Source organism: Bidens hawaiensis, unplaced genomic scaffold, assembly GCF_021521415.1.
Source record: "Bidens hawaiensis isolate Kalapana, Puna unplaced genomic scaffold, B.hawaiensis_p1.1 tig00010382_1, whole genome shotgun sequence".
Classification (NCBI taxonomy): domain Eukaryota; kingdom Viridiplantae; phylum Streptophyta; class Magnoliopsida; order Asterales; family Asteraceae; genus Bidens; species Bidens hawaiensis.
The window spans coordinates 141,167-164,113 of NW_027491787.1; the positions used below are offsets into that span (position 1 = coordinate 141,167).

At 38.1% G+C, this 22,947-nt stretch overlaps 2 protein-coding genes, 1 non-coding gene and 1 pseudogene across 4 annotated transcripts; 2 read left to right on the forward strand and 2 right to left on the reverse strand.

Annotated features, from left to right (window-relative positions):
• Positions 1-524: 524 nt before the first annotated feature.
• Positions 525-2,539, forward strand: LOC143534914 (uncharacterized). The gene is made up of 3 exons (XM_077029281.1): positions 525-840; positions 1,359-1,584; positions 2,104-2,539. Exons 1-3 carry the CDS (start codon positions 574-576, stop codon positions 2,442-2,444), a joined length of 834 nt encoding a protein of 277 aa, XP_076885396.1. The 5' UTR covers positions 525-573; the 3' UTR covers positions 2,445-2,539.
• A 1,534-nt stretch (positions 2,540-4,073) lies between these two features.
• LOC143534937 (putative hexosyltransferase MUCI70) lies at positions 4,074-8,309 on the forward strand. The gene is made up of 9 exons (XM_077029302.1): positions 4,074-4,596; positions 5,825-6,124; positions 6,216-6,426; positions 6,595-6,704; positions 6,782-6,981; positions 7,076-7,179; positions 7,258-7,445; positions 7,510-7,709; positions 8,014-8,309. The coding sequence occupies exons 1-9, from the start codon at positions 4,233-4,235 to the stop codon at positions 8,251-8,253; spliced, it is 1,917 nt and encodes a 638-aa protein (XP_076885417.1). The 5' UTR covers positions 4,074-4,232; the 3' UTR covers positions 8,254-8,309.
• A 4,949-nt stretch (positions 8,310-13,258) lies between these two features.
• On the reverse strand, positions 13,259-19,194 carry LOC143534940 (callose synthase 11 pseudogene; annotated as a pseudogene). The gene is made up of 3 exons (XR_013135629.1): positions 19,134-19,194; positions 13,577-18,862; positions 13,259-13,489 (listed from the first exon to the last, which is right to left on the reverse strand). The product of XR_013135629.1 is annotated as a callose synthase 11 pseudogene (transcript).
• On the reverse strand, positions 15,792-15,871 carry LOC143534968 (small nucleolar RNA J33). The gene has a single exon (XR_013135636.1). It is a non-coding gene; the product is annotated as a small nucleolar RNA J33 (small nucleolar RNA).
• Positions 19,195-22,947: the final 3,753 nt, after the last annotated feature.

A 22,947-nucleotide genomic window follows, 5' to 3' on the forward strand; every position in this document is an offset into this window, starting at 1 on the left:
CATACTAACCCGAGCGTTGGAGCGGATCCTATGGCTTTGGCCTTGGATCCTTTTAACGTGCATTGGTGTAGCTTGAATAAGGGCTAGAAGGTCCTCTAAAATACGAAGTGAGACTAGTTTCATCTTTTCAGCTAGGACACTGATCCTAATCTCCATCTTGGTGCATCCACGTAGCAACAACCGGTAAAATAGGTTTCGAAACCGCCAGTAACATTATGCTAAAGAGGACAAAGTTAGTAGTTGTATCATATGTGGCTTCTTTGTAAAATACATGCAACATCTAAGTAACGTGATATTTTGAGCTCAAGGGCTTTTTTGTAATTTATAAAAAAATATTTTTAAAAAATCCAAATTTTTGAGCATATCTCCACGTTTATATATCTTGAATCAAATCTACGGGGATTTAAACCACAAGTTCAATCATGAAATAGAAACATGCCACGTGGAATATCTCATATATTATATCACCCTATAAAATAAACAATTCCCACAAATAATCTTGCAACTACTAAAACTAAAAAAAATAATAATTTTTTTTCCTTTAGAAAATAGTAGGTTATGTAAGGGTGGTTCATGGGCAGAACCACCAACTATATTCGGATGAGCCACCGTGTCCTGTCACCAAATCACAACTACGCCACCAGTCACAACCCACATGATCAACAACTAGTGCAATTGTGTGGTTCAATATTCGGGTTTCTTGAGGAAGATATCACGGTGTCATCGTCCCCAGGAAATGATATATTGTTCGGCATTCAACAAGATGATGACGAACGTGAAGACCCCGAATATATTGAAGACAAGATTAAATTTTGGGAAACCCAACACGAAAATTTACATGTAAGCTTCCTTAACCACGTAGGGTTGTAAATGAGTTAAGCCTGAGCTTGACTAGGCTCGAGCATGACTCTTTTGACTTACGAGAGCTAGAGATAGAGCTCGGCCGTTAAGTCGGTTTTTCATACTCAGACTCAGCTAGTTTATCATTTATTAATTAATTTATACATGTTAATTATATTTATATATTTTAAGAAAAACACTTAAATGATATTAAGCTCGGCTGTGCAGTTTAAATTAATACATAGAAGTCCAAATGAGGCAATTCTTAAAAATAAACAAGGCTCGTTAAGGCTTCCCATGCCGAGCTTGGGCTCGATAACAAAACAAACTTTATTTGAGGCTAGGCCTTTGTTTAAGCTTGGAAAGCTTGGCTCGTTTTGAGCCTTTTATCAACCTGAACTTGAGTAGCTTGCGAGCGGCTCAGCTCATTTACACCCCTAACGTTAAGTTAATTGAAATCTTGAAATCTTGTTTTTAGCTCGGTTAACAATTTGTGATTTGTATTAATTTTTCAACAGACAACCCATTTTAAGACGACAATTTTGGAATCGGAAATTCGAAATATAACAAAAGAAGTACTTAGAGATTTTGAGATGGTTGGGAATGTATGCTCATGCCCAAGACCGGTCTTAGATGGGTGCCAGAGTTGTCGGATGAGGAAAATTTGTAGGCAACTACAAAAGTCCGGTTATGATTCGGGTATCTGCAAGTCCAAATGGAATAACTCTTTAGATTTCCCATCAGGTAATTAGATTCTTTTATTTCATTTTTAGGTATTTGCAAGTCCAAACACATCAATAGCACAACTTTTTTATTGTTACATAAGACGTGTATTACGATTTTTCAATCTACTCATTAAATTTTAAACTAGCTTAGAAAATATCGATACATAATGTTGTATTTGAAAAAATAATTGTTGTATATAATTAAGTATTTTAATTATTGTTTGTAATTAGTTCTTGAATCGTATATTATCTTTCAGAGTCATAATTACCTCAAAAACCTAATTGTAACATTAAGCTATGCTGGTTGTAACTCAGCTTGACCCGAAAATTTTAGCGTCAAATCATATACAAACACTGAAAAAATTGCCACGTGGAGAAATTTTATTGGGTGATTGTCGATTTTCTTTCATGAACACATTTGTTTGTATTTTTGCTTGTAATCTGTTTTGGAATATTCCATGTAGGTATTATGGTACGTTTAAAAATACCGAGTTGTTCTTACTAAACTAAATATTTTTATATAATTATTGTGATTCAGGAGAACACACATTTTTGGATGTTATCGATAGTTCTAACCCTAAAAAAGAGTCAATACGAGTGATAATCGAGTTAGAGTTACGTGGCCAGTTTGAGATGAAGAAAGGGAGCAATGAGTACAATAGTCTCGTATGCAAACTGCCTGACGTTTTTGTGGGCAAATCCGACCGACTACAAACAATAATACAAATAATAAGTAACGCGGCAAAAGAGTGCATGAGGGAAAAGAAAGTGCACTTGGGGCCATGGAGAAAGCAAAGATACATGCAAGCTAAATGGCTTAGAGTCATGGAGCGGTCTACTGTCACGACCACAATCAAGCCATTGGTAAATGATGAATGATCTACTCGATCAACCATAGTTAGAATGTCAATGCTAACTATGGATTTTGTTGACGATTTGCCGAATGTCTTGTTTTTATGGTCATTTTGTAGAACATATATGATGTATTATAAAACCTTGTTTCACTACACTTTCATTAATAAAAATTTCAACAACTTTATATTTATTTTTCATTTGTTGTCAAAATTATTGAGATTATGAAAAAAAATTGGCTAATCTAAATTGAAAAATAAAATTATTTTAAAATTAAAATTTCATTTGTGGCACGAGATAGCTAGACTTTATTATATAACTATTTTATAAATTCATGTATCACCAAATTGTTTGAAATTGAGAATATGTTATCATAACTTCTAGTTCACATATTTTAAAATGAATTTGAAAACGAAATATCGTTAATGAAGAAATGACTAAAATGTATGGACCAACTTAATTTGGCACTTACGATATACAGTTAAAAATGTTTTTTTTAATTGATTTATTTTAAATGTTGTGGAATTGGTGTATATAAAAATATGTTTTTAATGCACATACATCGTTTCAATCTATATTTTTATCTCCACCAATCATAAAACATTTCGTCACATGAAAGAATGTTACAAACTTTTATTTGAAACAAAATAAGTTGTTGAGTTTAAATTCAAACTAAAAACTATAAACGTCTCTAACTGTTACGTAATTACTAATTAAGGTTTAAATGTATATAACACAGTAACACATATAAGCCTTGTGGCCCCACCTAACTATATCTATTTCATAATTCCATAAATAACATTGAAATAATTAATTAATAAAAAATACACAAGTCGAACCCCAAGTGAGTTTGAGCTAGTAAAAACGTCTTTGGAGCTGAGCTTGACCATCGAACACTAGCTCGGCTCGGCTAATTAATTAATAAAATATACACGAGTCGAGCCCATGACTGAGTTTAAGCTAGTAAAAACTATACACAAGGTGAACCTCAGCCAAGCTTAAGCTAGTAAAAACGTCTTTGGAGCCGAGCTTGAGCATCAAACACCGACTTGGCTCGGTTAATTAACTACTAAAAAATACATGAGTCAGCCCATGACCGAGCTTACGCCCTAAAACCGTCTTTGAATCCTTGCTCGAGCATTGAACACCGACTCAACTTGACTAATTAATTAATAAAAAAATACACAAGTCGAGCCCATGACCGAGCTTACTGTCACGAAGTTACCTCTTAGACTCCGTGTGCCGTCCGAAGGCCAACCAATCGCTCCGCTCATGATCAGGGTTTGCTAGTTTCGTTCTGCCTTGGACTCATCAAGCGAGCGGCAACAACTCGCAACCAGCGATGCGTTCATCGTGCAAGCACGACTAGACATACGCATTCTTTCCCTCTGAGGCCATGCCAGATAAGGTCCGGGACGGGCCAACAAACCCAAGCGTCTCAACGCGATTCAAGCATCTCGATCTTCAAATATTTAGTCCGTGACATTACGCTAGTAAAAACATCTTTTATTTCTCACTTGAGCATTGAACACCCGCTCGACTCAGCTCATTTACACCCTTAAAAACAAGTTGACATGAAATAATAATAATAATAATAATAATAATAATAAAAAACAAATCATTCAAAATAAATAACAGAAAAAGCTTAAAATATGCTCTAATGGCACTGTCCATTCTTCATTTTCATCTTCTCCATTCCTTCATTTTCATGAGGTAATAATAATAATAATAATAATAATAATAATAATAATAATCTCAATTCCTTTGATTACATTACATCACATTTCATCCAATTAGGTCAAAATTAAACCAAATATGACGTCAAATAACGCTTCACGAGTAGCGAGTTTAGGTTCGTTAGTCGTACGATCATCAAGTAACGGTACTCTAGGGTTACATAACAATAATAATAATATTAATAATACTAATAATAATAATAATAATAATCAATTAATTTCGCCACCTAAAAAAGCTTCCAAGGTGTTTGTTAATAAGGAGAAAGATCATATTCATAATAATAATAATAGTAGTAGTAATAATAATAAGGCGTTCGTTTGGATCGTCAAATGCGTACCGAGAAAGAAGGTTGGAATGCTGTTGTTGTTGTGCATTGCTTCCTTTGCTGCTATGCTGTGGATTCTCTATATTGCTAAAGGTTTGTTTCGGTTTTCGGTTTCGTGTAATTTGAGTTATTTTGGTTGAATTTAGGGCTGTAAACGAACGAAACGAGTGAACTGTTCTGCAGGAAGTTCATTTAATTAAACAAATGAACATGAAAGCATGTTTCGTTTGCTTGTTTACGTTCATGAACGTTAGTTTATGTTTGTTTGTTTACGTTCGTTTATGATCGTATGTTTATGCATGACTAACCTATTTAACTATGTAATTATATATAGTTTGTAAAAATAGTTGAAATATATATATGTTAAGTATTTCATAGCTGTTTTTCATCTTCTATCATATATCTTAGTTTTATATAATGAAATATGTAACTGTATATTGCCAAAGGTCTGTTTCAATTTCCCCTATATTGATTTACAATCGTGCAATGTGTTTGAATTTAGGCTGCTATTATGCTAGTTTAAATCTAGGCTTGTAAACGAACCAAACGTAAAGTTAACTATTCGTGAACTGTTCGGTGGGAACTGGGAAGTTCGTTTATGTTCTTAAATTTTAGTAAACAAACGAACATGAACAAAACTGCTTGTTCATTTAGTTAAATGAATGAATATTGACAAATGTTTCGCTCATTCATTGAATTTAATGAACAAACATGAACACATGTTTTGTTCCTGAACATTCATTTGTGTGTGTTGATATATGCTCATTTATGCTCGTTTATTTTACATTTGTTTATATACTTTCATTAATATCCATTTATTTGCATTTGTTTATGTTCTTTCATTGATGTTTATTTGTCTACGTTTGTTTAAAACATTTAACTATGTAAGTTTATAGTTATTAAATATTGTTTAACATGTTAGTAAGCTACCACTAACCCTCGCCACATCTTCATTTTTTGGAATTAGCTCTCTCATTCCATCCAAGATAATTAAACATGGAGTTCGTTTATATTCATTTATATTTGTTTGTGTTCATTTATGTTAGTTTGTGTTTGTTCATTTATGTTCATTTGCGTTTGTTTATGTTCATGAACTGTTAACGAACGAATGCGTACATGATTATTTTCTTAACGAACGAAGATGAATAAGAAAATCCGTTCATTTAACTGTTCGTGTTGTGTTTGGTCAAAGTTAAATGAACAAACACGAACATGCCCCCGTTCGTGTTCATTTGGTTCGTTTACAGGCCTAAGTTCAACCTAATTATTCATTAATCAGTTTGTGTTTCATTGCCTTTTACCAGCTGATTTTGATTATTCCAGTTAGGTGTTTGTTCATGATTCATTTTGAATTTTGAAGGTGAAATCAACCAGAGGAATCATTTCCCCAAAAGATTTTCTAGGTTTTCACCAAGTATTAATGAAAGAAATCATGAGATAAATTCTGCATTGATGAACGGGAAGATGCCGGTCACATTATCTGAAGATAAACGGGCTGTATCCCATCCACCACCACCACCACCACCGCCTCCCGTCCATCCACCGCGTGATTATTTCACAGGCTACACTCTTCCTCCTGGAAACCCTTGTGAGACCTTCACATTGCCACCTCCACCAGCAGACAAGAAAAAAACAGGCCCTCGTCGTAAGCTTAAATCACCATTACTAATTTTGTTGTCTTGAATTTTTTTCTTTTTTTATATTTGCTAGTTGTGTAATTATTTATGATGTTGCAGCGTGTCCTGTATGTTACCTTCCTGTGAAAGATGCTATTGCATTAATGCCAAAATCACCATCATATTCTCCAGTGCTTCATAACCTTACTTACATTCATGATGAGAGTTTAATAAAAACTGAATTTGGTGGGTCGGAGTTTGGTGGATATCCTTCTTTAAAACAGAGATATGAAGCTTATGATATAAAAGAATCAATGGTTGTTCACTGCGGGTATGATTATAATTATTATTTTCTATAGATTCACTCATCATTTAAGAGTGTGTTTGGATACATATACACGTAATATACATATACACGTGTTAAACTGATATCCAAACACCCATTGCTTAGTTTTGTAGTCACTAATCAGTTTCCGGTTTGTGCTTGGTTACATAAAAGGTTTGTGAGAGGAGATAGGCCCGGAAGAAAGTCGGGATTTGATATTAGTGATTCAGATCTTTTTCTGATGGATCAGTGTCATGGAATCGTCGTTGCATCTGCAATATTTGGTATATTTGTATATCATAAATATCATTATCATACATGTTTAAATAGATTTGTGTTTCTAATAGTGTAACTTTAACAGGAGCTTATGATTTGATTCAACAACCGACGAATATCAGCGACACTGCAAAGCAAAACGTCTGCTTTTTCATGTTTATTGATGAAGAAACCGAAAAGTTTATGAGGAATAAAAGTAACTTGGATGATAGCAAGAAGATAGGTTTGTGGAACGTTGTTGTTGTTTACAATCTGCCATATGCAGACCCGAGGCGAAATGGAAAGGTAACATTCGACCGAATACAGTTGACTAGTTGACCATTAGTTGGTTGCCAAACATGGTTTTAATATTGACAACATAATGGGAATCTTTATGCAGGTTCCAAAACTTCTATCACATAGGCTTTTTCCCAATGCGCGTTACTCTATATGGATGGATGGAAAACTTAAGCTTGTGGTTGACCCGTATCAAATTCTTGAAAGGTATTAATTTATAAATTATATTGCAATGTTATACTGTTTTATATCGAATACAGAAAAATATAATATTATTGGTTTCAGGTTTTTGTGGAGGGAGAATGCAAGTTTTGCAATTTCAAGGCATTATAAGCGTTTTGACGTGTTTTTAGAAGCCGAAGCTAATAAGGCGGCTGCAAAGTATGATAATGCCTCCATTGACTTTCAGATTGACTTTTATAAAAAGGAGGGTTTGACCCCTTATACTTCAGCCAAGCTTCCTATTAGAAGTGGTACGACATTTTATTTATTTTTTAAATTCAATTCAATATTTTATTTATTTTTGAATCATTGCAGATGTTCCGGAAGGCTGTGTGGTAATAAAAGAACATATTCCAATATCCAATCTTTTTACATGTCTTTGGTTTAATGAAGTTGACCGGTTTACTTCAAGAGATCAGATTAGTTTTGGCATTGTACGGGATAAGATTAGGTCGAAGACTAATTGGATTATTAACATGTTTTGGGACTGTGAAAGACGCAATTTTGTACTTCAGGTATCGAGTTATCACCATTCTTGTTTATCCCTTTATTTCTTATACATGCATGTTGACTTTCAAAGTCAAACCGATCATTTCCAAATGCGAAAATTGATACGGATCTTATTTCAAATTTGACATTAACATGTTCCCATTTGAAGGATTTATAAATAAGTTCTCTATTTAACTCGTGAATTTTTTTCAAACCTCGAGAATTCATATCAAAATTCGAGTCTTGAAATCCATCCAAGTTGACCTTGACAGTCAAAGAGTTCATATTTATGACTTATGCAGTCATGCTGATTCTATTGTCTCTTAACAGGGATACCATAGAGATGTTTTGGAGCATTGGGCCCCACCGCCACTGGTTCTTGGTACACCTGTCATTTCCAATTCCCAGTCAGCAATTATCATCGAAAAGCCATTAAAAAAGTCTACAGAATCGAATGTAAGTAATCCAAAAAAGACACCATCAAAAAGACGCAGACGAGACAAAAAGTCGAGTTCCCGGGGACACAGAAAGATTGCTGCGGGTTCAAGAAACGCGATCACTCGCAGCTGAAATTAAATGTAAGCAAAAGCAATCATTATTAACATCATTTTTTAGAAAATTCATTTGTTGACTAGGAAAATCGGTTCCAGATGGGCGGGCGTTCAGTATATGTTTTTGTTTCTTCACTTAGATTTGTTGGTTACCATTTTTTGTTGTATATACAATTTTGACAAGTTATAATAATTTGTTTATTATACATTTTTTTCCACCATTTTGTTGCAGTAGAGATTTATGTTTTCTGATATAAAATATAAAAAATTGTATTACAAAATACCCGGAACCGGGTCTACCCAACCCGGTTTTGACTTTTGTTGGCATTCCTGAAAATACCCGGTTTGTGCACCTCTAGTTTGACCTTTTATACTTTAGCCAAGCTTCCTATTAAAATTGGTTCGGCATATTATTTATTTTTTGAAATATAGTTTAATATTATTCAAACAGACATAGAGATTCAAAAATAAAATGTAAAGAAGATTCATTTACACATACAAATCTAGTTTCCAATGAATTAAACGAAAACGAGACCACGAAATGAAGGTAAGATCAAGGAAGTGCCAACGTTTGACATGATTTTAGTAGTAATAATAGTTTGATGTTCAATGGAGGGGTGATCAAACGAATCTTAACCGCCAAGTCCGACACAAACCACATTTATGGTAAAGACAATACTACGGAATGACCCTATTGTTATTACTCGGTTCGGTCATAGTCGCGTCTCTCAAGTCTTACAACCGTCTGTTAATTATTAAAAACCGATTTGTGCAATTTCCACCTGATTTTTTAGTATTTGTAGGACCCGTGAACCCACCATGTTGTATTCTAAGCGGGTATGATCGGCTAAGGTTTGATGGGTCTCACATGTTTGACTGGTCAGAGCAGGTTCATGCTCACTTCTAGTTTAATGTGCTCAAATAACAAAATTTAGGGTTACTTTTGTAAAATTAACAATAACGAAAATAATAAACTTTGACTTAGGGGTGCAAACGAGCCGAGCTGCTAGCAAGCTACTTGAGATCGGCCCGTTAAAAAGCTCGATCGAGCCGGAGCCCGAGCTTAATCAAGCCTAAAAGTAAGCTTGTTTAATAAACAAGCCCGAGCCCGAGCTTCACTTATCGAGCTCGAGCCGGCCCGCGAGCCTAAACGAGTCTGTCATTTATATACTTTTTTAAAATATATAATTAATAATTATTAATTAATATATATAATGTTATGAAAATTAAATAAAAATAACTATATAATATATATATTATTTTATACATAAAATTATAATAGAAAAAAAATTAAAAATAATCAATATTTTAAAGAAAAATAATTATAACTTTATAAAAAATAATTGATAAATAGTAAACGAGTCGAGCCGGAGCTTGAAAATCTACTCACGAGCTGAGCTCGAGCTTTGAAAATATAGCTCGAAATGAGCTGGGCTCGAGCACTGGGTAAACTAAACAAGCCTAGTCGAACTCGGGCTCGGCTTATTTTTATCCCTGCTTTGACTTTCCCATAGTTGACTTTAATCAATTCTCTAAATATTACAATTTACAAGTCTGCACAAATAAAAATGTACAACACCCAAAGTACAATAATATATAATATTTCTTGTTAAAAGATTCTCAGATAATATAGATTCACAAACAAAATGCAATAAAGATTCACCTACACACCCAAATCAAATCTGGTTTCCAATGGAATCCAAAATTAGGGTTTCATTTCCCCAAATCTTGATTCTAATTTCAACTCTTTTCTTCACAAATTCAACATCAATTCCAACCCAATTTCCATACTCCAATTACTGCAACGACGTCGTTCCACAAACCCAATTAACCAATACCCAATTACCCCCACCCAATTTCCCCAATTTAAACACCGCTGTATACACCCTAGGGTTTCAAAACCCCCAATTCAATTTCAACCCAATTAACCCCCAAGTTGCAACCTTTACGATCAAGAAAGCTTACAAGACTCAAGATAATCATACCCTTTACGTTAATTCGGTTCTTAACTTGATCGGACCGGATATTATTAACTATTTCTCCGGCAAGGTTTCACGGCGTGGGTTACGCCTTGTTAAGTTCCGGCCGCCCCGGTTTGTGCCACGTGGCGTCGGAGCTGAGTTTAGGCTTTCTGGGTTTTGGGATTCGGGTTCCGGGAAGCTTTGTTTGGTCGGTTCCGGTTCGGGTTCGGTGAGTTCGTTACGGGATGTTAATGTTGTGTTTAAGTTGAATTATCCGAATTCGACGGTTCTTGATAATTGTTTGGTTAATGGTAGTTTAGAAAGTGTGTCGGTACCCGGTAGTGATAGTGATAGTTACTTTAAGTTTAAACCCGTGTCGATTTTGGGTGTTTCGGGTATGGGGTATAATTATAGTTATATTGGGAAAGAGATCGAAAACGGGGGTTTTCGTGTTTACGATGAAAATATGGAAAATGTGGTGCGGGGTACGGTTGGTAAAGGGATATGTTCGGTTATGACATGGGGGATGAGATTCGAATTGGATTATTCGAATTATCATTGTGAGAACGTGTCGTGTAGTTTTGGACCCGTGGGCGATGAGATATTGCCGCGGTTTATGTCGGTTAAGGTAGTTGATTGTTTGGAGGACGGGAAAGTGAGGTACGTTTTGCAGTTTTCGAACTCGAGTTACGGGAAAGGTTTGTTGTTTTATCCGCTTACGAGTTTGGTTGCGGAAGGCGTGTGGGACGAGCGGAAGAAACGGGTTGCGTTGGTTGCGTGCCGAGTGTTTGATAGAACTAGGTGTTCGGTTAGGTTAGCGTTTAGTTTTGCTTCGAGTTTTAGTTTAAAGCGTAGGAGTAGTATTGTTGGGAAGATGTGGAGTACGGAAACCGAGAGTCTTGGTAATGTTTCGTTTTATAGTCCCGCTAATGTAAATTCGAGAATCAAAGGTGTGAAATACGATTATACGGAGTATGAAAAAGTTCGAAGCTTTTGTAAAGAAAATCTCGATACGAAGGGTAAAAAGGGTATTTTCCCGGATGAGGAGTCGCCGAGCTTGAGATTTGATATGTTGGTTAGGAACACGAAAGGTCAAACGGCGTACGGTTATGCATCTCCGTTATACATACGTGACAAAGTTTACACGCCTTTTGAAAACCAATGGAACCATAGTTCGACGAACGGGTATGTTAATGTTAGTTATGTGATTAGCTTCAAGGCCCGTGACGCGTTTGACTTTGGTGGTCAAATCGGCGCGTCAAAGACGGTGGAAATATCTGCAGAAGGTGTGTATAATACGAAAACCGGTGTTATATGTATGATAGGTTGTAAGCATATGCCATATGAGAAATTTCAAAAGAAAAGATTATTAGACTGCGAACTCGTGGTAAACATTAACTTCTCGCCATTGAGCTCGAAAGACGCGGGAATGGTTCGTGGGAATATTAAAAGCACTCGTGAGAAATCCGACCCGCTTTACTTTGACCCGATTGACTTCGGGTCTAGCTCGATAACCGTAACCCAAGCGAAAGAGTCGATATGGAGGATGGATATTGAAATAACCATGGTTTTAATATCCAACACACTCACGTGCGTTTTCGTCGGGTTGCAGTTGTTTCATGTTAAAAAGAATCCCGATATGCTTCCGTTTATATCCGTCGTCATGTTGGTCGTGCTCACTTTAGCGCATATGATCCCGTTACTGCTCAACTTTGAAGCCGTTTTTATGGTTAACCGAAAACAAAACGTGTTTCTTGGTACCGATCAATGGCTGGAAGTTAACGAGGTTTTGGTTCGGGTCATTACAATGGTCGCCTTCTTATTACAGTTTCGGTTACTGCAGCTTACTTGGTCTTCAAGAAACGGTCACGAGAATCGAATTAGCCTCTGGATGTCCGATAAAAAGGTTCTCAAAATATCATGCCCATTGTACATTGCGATCAGTCTAACCGCTTGGTTTGCACACTCGTTACAAAACACTCACACGAAAACACGGTTCCAAGCACACGAGAACGTAACGTTTTGGGGTGCACTCGAGTCGTACACGGGGTTGGTTCTCGATGCATTTTTGATACCTCAAATTATATTCAATTTATATACCGACGTACACGAGACGGTTCTTGCTTCTTCGTTTTATATCGGGTCGACTATGGTTCGGTTATTGCCTCATGTTTATGATCTTTATAGAAGACATAGTTCGTCGTGGTTTTATGATAAGATATATGCGAACCCGGGGATGGATTATTATTCGACTATGTGGGATGTTGTTATATGTTGCAGCGGGTTGTTTTGTGTTTTTGTGATATACATGCAGCAACGATTCGGGGGTCGATTTGTGTTGCCGAAGAGGTTTAGAGACGCGTTTTTGTACGAAGAAGTGCCTGTTATTATTCAAGAACAGCAAATTTTCTAAAGCTTTAATGTTGAGGTTTTTGTTGCATATGTACCATAGTTGTAAAAACAACAGTTATATTATACAAAAGTTTAGTTTTGAAAATTGTAGCATTTTGAGATGATTATATGTAGTAATTAGATAAGCAATATATACATATAAGGGCATGTTTGACTCATGAAAATACCCGATCGAGCCGAGCTTAAACTAGCCTAAGCTCGAGCCTAAAAGAAAGCTCGCGAGCCTAAATGAGCCTTACATTTATATTTTTTATTATAACTATATATATTAATATATACATATATATATTTAATAATTAGTAATTGATATATATAGTTTTATGAAAAAAATAACTAAATAACATATATTTTATATATAAAGTTATCATGAAAACGAAAATATACAAATATAATTATATAAATATAACAAATTAATTAATTAATACTAAACAAGACAAGCCCAAGCCGAACTCGAGCTTGAAAAACTACGAAACGAACCGAGCTCGAGCTGATGATGATGCATCCTAAGTTGCATCCAAAAACAAACGTTCACAAACATATGGACGGACGAACAACGTTCTTGTTTGTTTGTTTAATAGAACGAACACAAACTTTTTGTTCATGTTCGTTCGTTTATTAAATGAAGGGGCATTAATGAACTTCCCGACAAACAATTCACGCATATATACATACAAATTGAACTGAAAAGCCTATTTACTGCTGCAAAAAAGTTGACCTCTTAATACTGGTCAAAAGTTATAAGGTTCAATAACTAAAGTGCTAAACAATAAAAAAAAATAATGACAAAAAGACCCCCAAGCTATCCAGTTTCTTCAAGGCATCTGTTAACAAGCAGCTTGATAAGCCCAAGGGCATAACCGTCATTTTACATACGCCCGCATCCTGAAAAATTTTAAATAAAACACAACCCAAATCAACACATTTTTTACATTAAAAGAATCGAAAACGCCGTATCGACAAATATATTACCTTGATCTCATCACGACTCGGTGTTAATATTCTTCCCGGTGAGAATCCTGGAAATCTGAAGCCCACGACTAAACGCTTCATTAAACAAAATCCTCGTTTGCATTGCTTGAAACCCGGGCATCCACGACAAAAACGCAAGGGGTGCCAAAACAAATATCCCAATCAACATATCATAAAGCCGAGCCAACGACACAACCGAATCCCAAACAACTGAGCTTTCAAGAAACGGCCTCAAAACCTGTGCGATCGATATCATCCCCCACCCGGTCGGAATAAACGCCAACACACTCGAGAACAGATCCAAAACCGTCAACTTCGTAAAGTTTAACAACATCATAATCACAAAAACCACCACAAACGTCACGATTAGTTGCACGAGCCGGTATTTATGATGCTCCTTCGCTGCGTATTTATCTTGAGCGTACACGATCACAATGTAAACGGATACGATGGCGATCATGAACACCCACGAGACCAAGTACACGCCGATACTCGTTTTATTATCGGCTATTTTGAGATGGTAAACGACCCCGTACTGAAAAAAGAAAAACCGTAAATCGAGAATAATTTCTAATAATTTACCCCATAACCCGGTCGTTCGTAAATGATCCTGCTCCTCGTACCACCACGTTTCCCAACTAACATCGGCTTTCGACATCGCCCCGCCACTATAAAATATCCACCTCACGAAGTCGTTAAAATCGTAAACCGTTTTCAACCAATCGAAACCCGACGGGTTAAACAAGAACGGTGCCATGATCCACGAAACAACAAGGAACCAACTCGAGAAGTTTAGAATTATGTAAACGAAATTATTTATCGCCAACGGGGTGTTCGATGCGTACACGGTTAATATCACACCGAGCTCGATCGCCTTCACGAAATGACTCCGCGCGTATAACCGATAGTTCTCGCAAAAACTTTTATGTTCCACGACAAACCCGCGTCCCGTGGCCCGGTACTTGGCCCCACCGTGAAGAATGGTTCGACCGAAGTAATGGCTGCGGGTCCCCATCGAGAACGTGAAGAAAATCGACGCGAGTTGTAGCTGCATTGTTAAGTAATCCCATACAGCGGATAAAAACCCGTGTTCGATCGAGTTCTCGACTATCATTGGGAGAGCGGTGAATACCCCGATCTGAACCACGAATTGTTGGTTCAGGACCGCACTGAACGCTTTGTTTAACCGCACTTTGTCCAAGGCTGCACCCTCGACGCCACTCAACGCGAGATATAACCGCCCCCACAAACACGTGTAAACCATCAGAATCATAATCGTGATGTTATAATAAAACCCGACTGTCGTGTAAAAAAACGACAACATGCGAAAGAAATCGAGCCGGTGACCTAACCGATACACGTCCCGACTCAAAACCTGTTCACCGTTTCCCGACGCAACTTTTGCTTCAAACATCGAGATCTGATTCAACCCGACATCCCGACCTTTACCCACTTGAATATACTCGTGATGCGTCACGTTCCCGCCTCGTAACGTACAGTTAAACCCCGCGAATATATCTTCACTAATGTTGATTACTTTAGACGCCTTACTAATCCCGCCACGTGTCAAGAACCAGAACCGATCGAACACGTCGGGGTGCCCGTAATGCATTCGGACTTTTAACGGGTTCGCGAGGACCCGTTGACCGAGTGTGACGAAACTCATTTCTTGAGTCGACACGAACCACGCGAGCGACGAAACCGAACCCGTGAATATGTTTTCGCGAACACCGAGAATCGTCGGTTTTCGGATCCCTTGAGTGATTTTAAACTCCTCTAATAAGTTTCGCATCTTTAACGCCTCCTCAAACGTATTATCTTGATTCATGTCGATTGTTTGAAGCGCATCGCCCCGAGTGAAAATAATTGCATGGTTTTGGTTCTCGGGTTTTCCTTCACCGAGTTTCATCGGGCCCGGTAACTTGATCCGGTAAATTTCTTCCTCTCGCTTTAACTGCTGGTTATACTTTACTAAAACCGAGTAATACTCGACTTCCTCCCGACCCAACTTAACTCCATCGACATACGCGACCCGAAGCGCTTCGTTATTTTTCATCAAATTCGCGATATCTTCGGCTTGCGACTCGCCTTTTTTCTTTTGCGACCCGTAAATCTGGCAAGCGACAACGTACGTGAACTTCATCATAACCGCACCGAACACGTTCACCGCTCGGTTTTGGTTTAAGCTTCTCGAACCCCAAAGACCCATCGACTGCTTCATATCAATCTCGGAAGCCGAATCAAGATACGCGAGTATTTTCAACGCCCGGTAATAATACATCATTCCCCGAACCGTTCTCGACAACGTTTGACCACGATACGACGCCCAAACCCGAAGCTCCCGAGACCGCGTAGTAAAAATCTCGTCATCGTTTTTCATCCCGTCTCCCCGCATTCGTTCCATAAAATTCTCCCACTCGTCTTCGTATATCTTCTGTAAATAAAAGAGTGTCGAGATCCCGTCATCGTTCGGGTTTCTTAACGCTTCCTTTTTATACAAAACATCCTCGTCATAATACGGCGTCAAAACGCTAAACGCCATCATTTTCTCAACTTGCGGGGCCCGCGGGATATTCATAAACACCGAGTTGCTAAAAAACGCGATCCGTCTCCGCGCTTCAATATTCTTCGGGACGTCCCGCATTGAGTCCCGAGCGCTTAAAATCGTTCACAACCGCCGTAACTGTCGGAAGTAAAACGCGTCGTCGGGTTTCGGAAACCGAACCCGGTTCACGAAAAGTAACCCCTCTTCGGTTGTAGCCGGGTTTCGCGGGGCGAGACCTTCGTTAATCAATATACTCATCAGTTTCTTAGATTTCGGGAGCTCTTTAACCGTATGCTCGTAAAGGGTTTGCAAAACAAAGACTAGTTTGGTCGTATTTTGATCCGGTGACAATAATAGTTCGACTAGATTAATTAACTTGGCGTGAATAACCGGAAGCGCTTGACATTTATATTCTCGCGTAAACTGCCCATTATGTATAGACATATTAATCGACTCGAATAATCTCGTAACGATAGCATGTTCTTCAGTATTCTTTTCAATAACATTCAATACCACAAACTGAACACAACAATACGCTTCGATAACCGCGCACCGTCTATACTCACTACTACAAATCCTGAACCAAACCCACCGGTCGGGCGCACCCGCGAGCTCACTCGCTTGGTTCAACGCAAGACGCAACTCGTTACACAACAATATACACGGCCACCGAACCACCATAATATCCCAGCACGTCGGTGGTAACTCCAACAACTCAACCTCCTTATCACTAATCAAATCCTCCTCCCGCATCGTAAAAACAATCTCGTTCCAAATCAAAGCAAACTGTCGCGCGTCAACCTGACTCGACTCCAGCTTCTTATGCGGTAGACCAAGCCCGTACCGAAGCTTAACCCGATGAATCGCGTTACGCAACATCTGAACAAGACTATCTTTTGCCACCAACGTTAAATCCTCGGGAATAATATTAAACTGTAACGCGGAAGCGAAAAACTGAAACCGTAACCGTAACTGTTCAATATTCCGAATCTCGCCCAGATGCGAAAACAACCCGATTATCGACCCGACGAAAGCCGAGAAAACCGTATACCATAACTGAATATCAACTAAATACATTAAAACAACCGGAACCCATATTAAAACAACCGCCATCCGGTTCGTGTTCCTGAAAAACTCGTGCCAGTTATACTGGTCCAGTCTCAGGTTTAATAACGCCTTCGTGGGTGCAACGAGCGGTTTAATTTGCAGAAAGTAACTAAACGAGAACTTCGAGAGTAATATCACTATCCAAAAGAGCGTATACTTAACGTTATTAACTAACCCTTCCCGTAAACCACGTCCGACGTAAAGTCGAGAATGAAACCACCACGTTAATATATCGAAAAGTATAAAATCGGTGTTTTCAATAAAGTTTCGGACCCACGGTAACACGAAAAGGATCAACGCGAGTACTTCCGGGATAATGTAAACCAAACCCGCTTTCAAAAACACAAATATTTTATCATTCGCAGCGTCCGACCAAAACCCGTCCGCGTTTTTCTGAACCCAGATCTGAATGTAGAACACGGTGAACACGACAATCCACGTTAACGACACCGCGCTTTTCATAACCATACGAAACAAAACCAGTTTCGAGTCTTTCGAAACTAAACTGTACTGCGTCCCGGCATCCAAAACCGACTGAACAAACCGCAGCCCGGCCCATGTAATAAAAACCGTAAGGAGCTCAACCTGTACATCCCGATCACTAATCGCTTCCCACGGGTACACGGTTTCGCGCCAAGCGGAAATCATCGCCGCTTGGAAGAACAAAATTAACAAAACCCATAACCGATCGAAGCTTCTAAAAACATTCCAAAACGTTCGTTGCTCGACAAAACCCGTTTTCCCGACGCGATTCGTCGACTTCGGGTCGCCGACGAAAAAATTACTCGAAACGTCCAACGGCCATTTAAGTTTTTTAAAACACTTCCGACTCCAGAAAAGCTCGTTTATGTCGTCGTAGTTTCGCCACGCGCTATGCGGGGCGGTCCCGTTTCGGCTTCATTCAACCTCGGTTTTAATAGTTTTGTAAATGGGTGTTACCACTTTGTTTAGAAACGCGTTTTCGCCAGAGATCGAGGGGTTAAACGCACGGCCCGTGTTGACATCGATATCACCGGATAACACTTGGTTTAACTCCATAGTCATATGATGGTAAATATAGCAAAAGGTTTCCGGCTTCACCCCAAATTAATAAATACATCGTGACATTCAAAAGCTCCAGTCGGTGAGTCTCGGGGTTCTGTCGAAAATGCGGGAGGCGAACCTGGGACTTTTTTCGTAAATACGAGCACCACGTCTCGTAGTTTTTAAGCAGCTTACGCCGAAAGGCATGTAACACCTTCGGGTCGAGGTTATCGGCTATGGCGGGCGGTGGGGACAACCGCATTTGCGAGTTGGCGAGGTGGAGTACGAGATGCTCGCGTTGGTTCCGAACGTTATCCGTTTGGAACCCGAAAAACTCCCCGAGCCAGTCCATTAAGTCCATCCCGTCTCGCCACTCACGAAACGGCGGCCGCCGTAGATCGCCCACGGCGCGGAGAGCGGCCGCCGCGGCGCGTACCTCCGGGTACCGGAGAGACGGGTGGTCGGAGAGTAAACTGTGGATGGGGATTATGTTATACGGTTCTTCATACCTCGCCGCCTGTGGCGGTGGTGGTGGCGCGTGGGGGTTGTCACGGCCGCGCGTGGGAGCTGGTCTTTGCCTCAAATTCATATCTCAATATCTCATTAATAATCTACAAGACCAAAATGAATAAAAACATCAAAGGCTTTACAATATGGATATTATTATTGTAGGTGTAATAATATTATGTGACAAAGAAATGAAGAATTAAATCCCTAAAAATGTAACAAAAGGGATCATAGCTTTATACAAATTTAGGGCTAAATTACTAATAATAATAACATATCAGAAACACACACACATATATATATATATATATAGATACAGAATCATGAGTGTAAACTGTAAAGTATATAAAGAGAATCAAAGAAAGAACATAGTACTTTTAAATGATGTTGATGGAATCTTTGTTATCTGGATTTTTGAATTTGGTGTGTGATGGGTTTCTGAGTGGAAGTTAGAGAGAAATAATAATAATAATAATACTAATAATAATAATATTATTATTATTATGGCACGTGAGAAGCGCGTGGGGGAGTGGGGGTGGGATAAAGGATAAGTGGGGCCCACATGGAGTGAGAGTGTGTTGTGTAAAAATCAAAAAGACATTGTGGTTTGGAAATACGAGAATAAGTAAGGCTGAGGGGTGTGGGGGGCTCTAATGGGGGCTTTAGTGGGGGCTCAAGCCAATAATATCATGACGTGTGGCAGAGAGAGAAACTGGATAAGGGGGGTGTTGGAGCCCCCGTTTGAGCCCCAGGCCCTGGTGTGGAGGGGCTCCAGCAGGGGCTCCAGCGAATTTTTTTTTTATTTTTTTATAAATATATTCAAACAACGTAATATTAAAAAAACTCATAAATTATTAAAAAAAACACACATTAATAAAAAAAACACATTAATATCTAAAAATAAAATAAAATTAAAGTACTAAAAAAAACATTATTCTTATTCTTCGGCTTGGTCTTCTTCGATCAACCTCTTTCGGATACGTTCCTTTTGCTTTTCCATTAGCATTTGATCGACCGGATTTAGGTTACTGAAGTCTCTAGTAAGGAAGTCCAAATCTCTCATTCGACTTTTTTCCTTTTTGTCATTAGAGACCACCTCCATGGTTTTGTTGAATTTATTGAGGGATTCAACAAGATTGGCGATGTTTACGGCTTCCCCCTCAGCCGGTTTTTTCCCCTTGGCGTCCCTTCCCAATGGCCGCCTCCTCGGCGGTGAAGACGTTTCCTCCTCCGCAATGTTTAGGTCGAATCCAACGCGGCAATCCGACCCGATTGAAGTGAATACCTTTTCAACCTCTCCCACAACTTTAAATCGTCACACGTCTTCACCGTCCCATACCTCCGCAAACACTCCTGCTTCCACTCTTCGACCGTGAAATTGTAAACCGCCAAATCATCACTGCCACTTGGTCTCATACGACCGCTGTTCCTGTTGAAAAGATTAGTAAACAAGCCGACAAATTTTCTGATTTCCGACCACCGACCCGAAATCATATCGGCGTTCCGCTCTGTACTCCCAACGAGCGTATAAAACGTCTCCCTAACCTTTGTCCAAAAAATCTTGCTCTTTTGGTAGTCGGCTGCAAAATGAATAAATAAATTAGATTTCCATTTAACTTTTTTATTTAACTTTTTTATTAAAAATCATTTTTAAAAACGTTAAAACAATTACCGCAACGCCGATCCTCAGAAATGACTATCCAAGCCCGACACAAGGCTTCCTTCTCATCCGATGACCACGGAGTGGTTTTCCGTTTCGTCCTCGGAGTCGAAGCCGGTCCCGACCCGTCCGTTGCAAGTTGTTTTTTCCGGTGGACGCGTCTTATTGGTCCCGTAGCTTCACCGTGTGATTCTTGTGTCTCCGGAACAACAAAGTTAGGAGACGGTTGTGTGTTGGATGGTTGAAAGCCGGATGATTCTTGTGGCTCCGAATAAAATATCGGTTGGTGCGGTGACGACCATAAATCGTTGTCAATATAATCTGAATCTAGGTTTGGGTACCAATTTCCAGCCATTTTTTTTAAAAAAAAGTTGGGAAGATGGGTTGATTTTGGGTTTTATTTTGAAGTTGTGGTGATTGATATGGGTGAAATGGGGTATTTTATAGATGAAAAAACGTTTTTTTTTAATTAAATAAAAGCCCAACGGCTCTTTGTATATGTCCAATGGCTCTTTGCACACTCCCCTATGCCACTTTACTCTCTCTTCTGCCGCTATTCCACTCACGCCTGCATGATTTTTCGTGCTCGCGCCCCGCTAGCGCCCCCGCTAGCATCCCGGTGGTGTGGTGTTAGCGCCTGGGGGCGCAAGCGGAGGGGCTCTAGCGCCCCCGTTGAAGCCCCACACCCCTTAGCCTAAGAAGTAAGAAGTAGAAGACAAAAGCTGTAACAGATGTGTCACGTGCGTGGCATAATCTATGTATGTGACGTTGTGAGTTTCAGTTACTCGTAATTTAAGTACCAGTACTAAGTACTAAATACAAGTCAAATATTCAAATTCAAAATGAGTTGTTTTTTTTATTCTAACATTATCATCAAATAATATGAAAATAGACAATAGACAAGGAGTGGGTAGGTTCAAATTAGGCTGTCAATTATGTGGTGCATATCGTGTATATTCATACAGAATAAGACATGAACATAAAACATGTATACATATATTTGATACGAAAACTTATCATGTACTGTATTTTAAACACGAACCTGTTAATATGAAGCATACAAAAACATGATAAAAGTTGTTTAGAAAAATATATTTAACAATATATTTAGTGAAACAGGAGTCGTAGAAACATCACGAAAATCTTAAATAAAGTATAAATCCATATTCCTTAACAAAATTAAGACAAAAATCCATAAAGTCTAATCAAAACATCTATCGAGAACAATTTCAGCCTTAATTAAAGTAGCAAGTTACTATTGGAGATGACCGAAACTCTTCGGTTTCAATCCATAATGATTACTAAGAAGGCTAAGTTGTTATCAAAATAAGAATCGATTAATTTTAGCTATAGCGACACCCTCTCTACACAAACACTAGCATCATGAACTAACCTGTATGAAGATAGAAAAAGGTATGATGCGCGCATGTGTTAAGGTGGTATGCGAAAAGCAATATCACTCGTGTAACTTTACCGAGGTTGATTGATGTGTCAATGATGTATTCTTCAAAAGGCACTACTCGTATGGTATGTGGGGTTGCGCGTCTATAACGGTATACGTAGTTACGTTATGACTTATGAGTGTCATGGTCAAGTGGCACCATACTATTTTCGTTTTATATGTTAACTTATATTAGAAGAATCAAGTGACCCCATGGTCGTTTTACATGAAAAAAATTAATCGAAATGATATTTTGTTACTTTTATTTTATACATCAATTAAAATCAAACTCAAATTTTGGATATAGTATAGTTTAAACTTATAACTGTATGTAAACATTTAATCAACCCGTCATGTAAGCTTTATTACCTTTTTTTTTAAGTTTGGATCAGTTTATTTCAAACCGATCATGTTCTTAAGATTTACTTTAAATAATTAATTAAAATTGACTAAAAGATATAAAGTACATTAATAAAAAATGAAAAAGCATCTTAGTTTAAAGGATTGGCCTATTGGGCAACTCGTGTACATAATATATTTATAAACACAACTACACAAGGACATCTTACATCTAGTCTAATTTTATATGTTTTATTCAAAACGTTATTGCATCAATTTTTTATTATGGTTGTTGGTAAAATCTTTATGGCCTTACAAGCCTTTCATTATTCTATTTAGAGGAACTTTATATATATTTTTTTTGTTCATTTATCCTTTTTGAACATGTGAGAAAGGGTTATGTGTATGATGGGTATGGGTTGTTCTTTCTTATACGTCTAAACTTGCTTTACTGTCACTTTATGTTGATTAGGTGTATGTATACTTCTAACTTTAATCATTCCCAAATGATATATACTTTTAATAGACATGTAATAGAGGTATATTTGTATCACATATGTAGAAAACTAAATGCATAAACAAGTTAGTATGATAAACCAATTTAAAATATAATCAGTGAAAAGTGTTAAATTAAAGTACTAAATACGTGGCAAATACGGGTATAAACGAATAACTATATAAATAAAAAAAATTATCAACAAGGCCTTAATATATTCAAGTGGAGCCGACATAATTGTTTTATGTATCAT

Bases quoted from the DNA above. Each gene is read 5' to 3' on its own strand.
- LOC143534914 (XM_077029281.1), top strand. From the start codon at position 574: ATGGGCAGAACCACCAACTATATTCGGATGAGCCACCGTGTCCTGTCA. The intron at 841-1,358 runs GTAAGCTTCCTT...ATTTTTCAACAG, and splicing joins CCCAACACGAAAATTTACAT to ACAACCCATTTTAAGACGAC. The intron at 1,585-2,103 runs GTAATTAGATTC...ATTGTGATTCAG, and splicing joins CTCTTTAGATTTCCCATCAG to GAGAACACACATTTTTGGAT.
- LOC143534937 (XM_077029302.1), top strand. From the start codon at position 4,233: ATGACGTCAAATAACGCTTCACGAGTAGCGAGTTTAGGTTCGTTAGTC. The intron at 4,597-5,824 runs GTAATTTGAGTT...GTTCATGATTCA, and splicing joins GTTTCGGTTTTCGGTTTCGT to TTTTGAATTTTGAAGGTGAA. The intron at 7,180-7,257 runs GTATTAATTTAT...TATTGGTTTCAG, and splicing joins CCGTATCAAATTCTTGAAAG to GTTTTTGTGGAGGGAGAATG.